General features: G+C 49.1%; 1 protein-coding gene across 2 annotated transcripts; it reads left to right on the top strand.

Annotated features, from left to right (window-relative positions):
• Nucleotides 1-2,304: 2,304 nt before the first annotated feature.
• Nucleotides 2,305-5,349, top strand: b3galt8 (beta-1,3-galactosyltransferase 8). Of its 2 annotated transcripts, none has more exons than XM_084468854.1 (2): nt 2,305-2,434; nt 2,596-5,349. In XM_084468854.1, exon 2 carries the CDS (start codon nt 3,012-3,014, stop codon nt 3,993-3,995), a length of 984 nt encoding a protein of 327 aa, XP_084324980.1. In that variant the 5' UTR covers nt 2,305-2,434; nt 2,596-3,011; the 3' UTR covers nt 3,996-5,349. The 2 variants fall into 2 exon arrangements, with proteins under 2 accessions (XP_084324980.1, XP_084324979.1); XM_084468853.1 differs by having other exon boundaries at nt 2,319-2,430.
• Nucleotides 5,350-6,000: the final 651 nt, after the last annotated feature.

The following is a 6,000-nucleotide window of genomic DNA, read 5'->3' as shown; positions in this document are numbered from 1 at the left end:
GCCCACCTGGACACACCTGGACTCACTCCGACTCCATCCAACACTCTAATTCTCTGAGATGAAACACCCTCCCTCGTGGGGTTTTATTACTTTACTTTTTATAACGGTGTCGGTGGAAATGTCACCGATGCCAAATTCGACGTGGAGATCCGAAGGAATGAAAAAAAAAGCACGGACTTAAGAACCGAAGCCCGCACAACCTTGTGTTCACACACCAAAGAGAGCGAGCCCTCCCTCGCACCGCGCTCCCGCTCTTCCCCCGCTGCTCCGGCGTCCGGCTCGGAGTCTAAAGCACAACGAGACGTCAGAGAACCCTCACCCCTTCCTCCCCCTCACCCCAGGACGTCCGGCTGCAGTGTGTCTCTGTGTGTCCCAGCCCTGCGTCTGAGAGACTGAACCGTTCTGCTAAATAAACTCTTCACCAACTGTACAAGTCTGTTCATCCCAAACATCTCAACCCAAACGTTTGATTAAAAAAAGCACTGGTTATTTTGACTCTCAGAAGAGCTACGTCCGCTATGGAGAGACCCCCGACACCCCCTGGCCCGCCTCCCCACCTCGTCACGCTCCATCGCTGCTTGTTTGTCTCTGTGCGACTAACTGGCCCCTCACCCTGCCTCACCCACCTCCCTCCTCACCCAGTCCACCCCCCCCCCCCCCCCGCCCAGTTCAGCTGTGATGGTGTGGGCATTAACGTTCAAACACGATTCAAATACAATTCAAAATGTCCGCCCCTCCGCATGGCTTGTGCACATGGATGGAGTGTTGCTATTGGTTGTGTAAACCCCCGCCCCCTATACACACACACACACACACACACACACACACGTGCACGCACATACACACCGGCCACTTTTTAACTCTTGTATCATGGGTCTTGGAAGCGTACGAACGCGGAGAGAGAGAGAGAGAGACGGAGAGAGTAGAATATTCCGGTTTCCTTGGTTAGGGTTTCTCCATGAATCTGAGGCAGGACCTGTTATTCAGCGTGTGATGAGATGGAGATCGATCATTGTTATTATTATTATTGTTATTTTTATTATTATAATTATTGTTTTTTTGTTGTTGTTTTTTTCAAAATGTGAATACCGTACTTCATTGTCGATCAAGAGAATGTTTTGTGTTGTCAAAGTGTGAAAGATGTGGATTCTCATAACACGGACATTGTAGCGTGAACACGGCCCATTCCAGTTGACTTTAAAGTGTCGATATCGTAATATAAAAATAATTATCTTTTGGGCAGAACCAAACTAAAAACCCCTCCCCCCCCCCTCCCCCACTGGGATACTAACCCACCCCCTCCCCCCCCCCCCCCCCCCCCCCCAGATACCTGTGTAAATTACGTCTCTCTAGGCTCTTGTTTTCAGATTCTGTCATATGTTTATAACTGGGTGAACTACAGGTGTTTCTGTGTAAAACGTATTACAATAAAACAAAGTTTGTTTAAAATCAATATGCATCCATTGATTCGGTTAGTCTTTACTTTAACAATAACTTTCCAAAGAATGATCTTGTTTTTGTTAACATGTTTTAGATTGAATACCACCGAGTGCATTATCAGTTGGTTGGTATGGTACTATAAGGACCATAGCAAAAAAGGTCAGTAGAGCAAATGTTTCAGTAGAAAATGGTAGAAATCTAAAAATCCAATGCAAAGAAATGCAAAATTGACGTTATAAACGTTCATTCTTGATAGTTTTGTGCCTCTTTCATATGATATAGTTTGTGAAAAAGAGCACTATTGCTGTGCATGTGCAGTTATAAAACATAACTATTTTTTCTTATTTTGTTTGCGGTTGGAATTGTATTTAATTCAGAATTCTAAAGATGGTTATGATAGACAAAAAGTTTGAAACCTAATCTTTCTAGGGGTGTGTCACAATACTACTGTCTCATGTGTTTAAATGCCTTCAAACATCTCTGCCCGGAGACGGGCCATTTCGGGATGAAGAGGTCAAATTTCAATGAGTCTTTTCTGAGGGTCATATAATAGGCCTATAAGCCCACTACACGATTGAGAGTACCTGCAATTACCACCTTGAAGCCAACCATTAATCGTTGTCTTGTGACTCACCTAGTCTTGGGGGCCATAGGATTAAAGACGCAATAATAATACAGCACATGCTGAAACATTTGGTGTGTATGAACCGCTCTATGTAGTTCTGAGAAGTTGGACCGGAGTTGACCAGGACTGCAGTAAGCAGTATTACCAGAGGGGGGCAGCAGTGAGCCTGCCGCCGACCCTTGTATTGACACCACTTGACACTACACTGACTCACAGTCACCAGACCTTTCCCGGACAAGTAGTTATTTTTGGATGGAGAAGCACCTCATGAATAATTCATACAGACGTGACGAAACACCACAGGCAGCACGTTAAATCCAAGGAAAACCTGTTGGAGGAACGATTGTTACATGAGTGGCGCACTGGTAGGTAAGAGTTTATGGTTTTGTTCATTCCCACCACAACCTAATTTTATGTTACAGACTATGTTTAGGTGTTCGATTCCCCATTGCATTTTATTTTATTTCACTCATTTAACCTTTACTTAATCCTGGTTGAACACATTCCGATCAAACCTCTCTCCTGGCTAGGTGGAGAGCACAGCATGGGGTGAAAGTGAATCTCAACCCACAATCAGACAAACACAACACACACAGCATTCCACGATCAAAGTGCAAAAGGAAAAGCTTATGCTTATGCTTGTGTTGCAAAAGGACGTTCAGGTAAAACTCTACATTCAGAAATAGTTAATTTTAGCCCCCAGCTGCAGGGGATCCCACCGCCCCGGTCAGGTGGGAGGGGTCCCGTGAGGTAGCGGTGGCCACCATGCAGGGCTTCCTGGTTCTCCGTGGGCTGGGCGTGGCTGGCGGACATGCGCTGGGCTACAGGCGGTGAGCAGAGCAGTGTATGTGCTGCCTTGCCAACTACCGCGGTAATGGTATCACCCTGTGTTATCGTCCTTAAGATCTGAAAGCGTTGGCGGAATTGCGGCGATCCTACTTTGGAAATGGCGGTAAGTTTCCGGTGGAGGCTGGTGAAGTTCCTCACCGCCTCCACGGCGCTTCTCCTGCTGCTCCACTTCCTGCTGAGTGGCTTCGCCGCCCTGACGCTCGAGGCACCGCGGCGGCAGAATTCCCCCCTTCCCGGGACGTCCCGGCTCCTCTCCCCGTCCACATACAGCTACGTGCTCAACCAGCCCGGCCTCTGTAGACACCGGCGCCCCCTGCTGCTGGCCCTGGTACCTGTTGCCCCGGGAGACCGGACGTCCAGGGACGTCGTGAGGAGGACTTGGGGCGCGAAGCAGCAGGGGGGCTCGGCTCGGGACCCCCTTCTGCTGACCGTCTTCTACATGGGCGTCTCTTCGGAACCGGGCGTCCAGGACGCACTGACGGCGGAGAGCGGGGAACACGCGGACATCATCCAGATGGACTTCGTGGACAGCTACCAGAACCTGACCATCAAGACGCTGATGATCATGAACTGGGTGGCCACCTTCTGCCCCCACGCCGCCCACGCCATGAAAGTGGACGCGGACATCTTCGTCAACGTGTACCTCCTGATGGAGGTGCTGCGGGGGTACCCCACAGAGGGCTTCATCACCGGTTCGGTCATCCGGGACGGGAGGCCCCGCCGGGACCCCAGAAGCAAGTGGTACCTCTCAGAGGAGGCGTACCCCGACTCCTACTTCCCCCCCTACGTGTCCGGGGCCGGGTACGTGTTCTCCACCGACGTGGCCCGGAAGGTCTCCCTCGCGTCCCGGTACGTCCCCATGGTCCCGTTGGAGGACGTGTACGTGGGGCTGTGTCTGCGCGCGGCCGGGGTCAGCCCCGTGTACGCGCAGAGCTTCCTGGCGCTCAGGAACCTGTTCGAGGTGAGACACCTGGCGTACGACCCGTGCGCGTTCGCCGCGCGCTTAATCGTCAACGGGTTCAAACCCGCAGAGCTGCTGAGCATCTGGGAGGACTTCTCCGTGAACCGTCTCACCTGCTAACCACCGTCTGTCTGTCTGTCTGTCTGTCTGTCTGTCTATCTGTCTGACTCTATGAACTGTAGGCCTATATGCACTAAACTGTAGGCAGTGACGGACTGGACGTCTGGCATTCGGGCAGATGCCAGAAGGGCCGTGGCCTCTTGTGGGCCGTTTGGGCCGGCCAATCACTGACTGTAGGCCTATATGCACATACTCAAGGCTTTCATTCAACAAGCTGTCATACCAAACTTAAAAAAAAATGGAAGATCGGTCGATGTGTGGTACCCGTGTAGTGACACAGAACGCTCACCAGAAGGCACTCTCTGACGTTGGACAACAGAGAGCGTTTCACCGCACTGTGCGATCGATGAATGGACTTCGCTGAGATGGATTACCTCTGACGTCACTAGAATATTGGACTCCGTTGAGATGTATTACCTCTGACGTACCTAATGTGCACTAACACGAACAAAAAACGTACTAACCTCTTTACCCTGCTGTCTCACTGCATTCTGCCTAGCTGAACCTCATTGACCTGTCTCACTGCACTCTGACCAGCTGAACCTCATTGACCTGTCTCACTGCACTTTGCCCAGCTGGAACTCTTTAACCTGTCTCACTGCACTCTGTCTAGCTAAAGGAACTAGGCTGTGCAGCACTTTTGAAGCAATCCAATGGTGACTTTATTTGTATCGATTACTGTGATGAAAATGCCTATCGCTATGCCTTAAGGTGGATCAAATATAAAGCATTATAAACAGATTTCAGACCTGCGTCATCTACTTGGTCAGTGTTATGACCCCTGGTCCTAGCTGAAAGTGATATGTATTTGTGTGTTGTTTATGTGCACACATAACATGAACACAGTGAGCTGTGTTTGCGATTCCTTGCATGCTTGCCTGTAGTGTTAATTGCTGTGTGTGTAATGTGTGGGTGGGATCCCTACGGATGGGCTGGCCCGTGGCAGGTAGCTTTAAGAGGAGAGGGCCCCATCTTGGTGGCCTCGCCTGCTCAGCCACTCGTGTTGTTCATGTGAGTTTTTGTCTGCCTACATTTTGTTCAATTAAATGTCAAATGAATGGCCTGTCTCCTGCGTTCAAACCCTGTCTGGATGGCTGTATTTGTGGGAGTCTGAGAAGGGAGGGGACAGCTTCTCTGTGACTGGCTGGGTCTCCTAGAATGAATGAGGTCACCGAGGTACAGAAAGTACCTTGGCGACGTTCAAAATGTCACCACCATTTTTTGAACGTCAATGCAACTGTAAACCAAATCAGTGAATATGAATTACAGATAATACTCCAGAGACTCTCAAAAATGTGTGGTTTATCCCGAGTGTGTGGATGGGGGCGGATGGAGATGTGATGATGAGACACGCTAGAGTCTGCCTCAGCAGATCTCCTGATGAACACCACAGAGCTGTCACCACGCAGCCAGCCGCCTTCAGTTCCGTCTCCCACTAACACTTCACATATTTTAGGACTGCCTAAAACATTTGTGACTTTAGTGTACACATGCAACATACATATTTACGACTTCAACTTTACTCTTACACATTTGTGACTTTAGTGTACGCATGCTCAAGACTTTTGCTACAATAATACCTTCATACTATGGTGGCCAATCAGGTTCCAGGGCCACCCCGGCCCCCCCCCTCTGGCTCCGTCCCTGCCTTCAATATTATTTAATATAGTGCTCAGAAAACAGAACTCACACTATGAAGAAGTACTTACACTCTTTATACTTAATACTGTACACCGTTTGATTCACGGTGAAAACTCACCATTGTTTTCTGATTCTTGACGTTTTTAATGTTTTTAAATGATTGTCTTTCACTGTCATTTCAATAAGTGTCTTTTCTGTGTCTGTTTTAAATGTTCTACAGCGTTATGTAAATCATCATGCAAAGCAGTGCGCCTGTCGTTCGTGTCTGAAGGGTGCTAAACCTGCCTTGCCCATTCTTCTCCCATCACATCATCCTGAGTGGGAGTGCGTTTGTTCTCTGAGTAACAACCTCTTGAAACCATGA

This window comes from Micromesistius poutassou, assembly GCF_964030765.1.
Source record: "Micromesistius poutassou genome assembly, chromosome: 5".
Lineage (NCBI taxonomy): Eukaryota > Metazoa > Chordata > Actinopteri > Gadiformes > Gadidae > Micromesistius > Micromesistius poutassou.
The sequence above is the reverse complement of the archived record's forward strand: the minus strand, read 5'-3'. Positions and strand labels throughout refer to the sequence as shown.

Bases quoted from the DNA above. Each gene is read 5' to 3' on its own strand.
- b3galt8 (XM_084468854.1), top strand. From the start codon at position 3,012: ATGGCGGTAAGTTTCCGGTGGAGGCTGGTGAAGTTCCTCACCGCCTCC.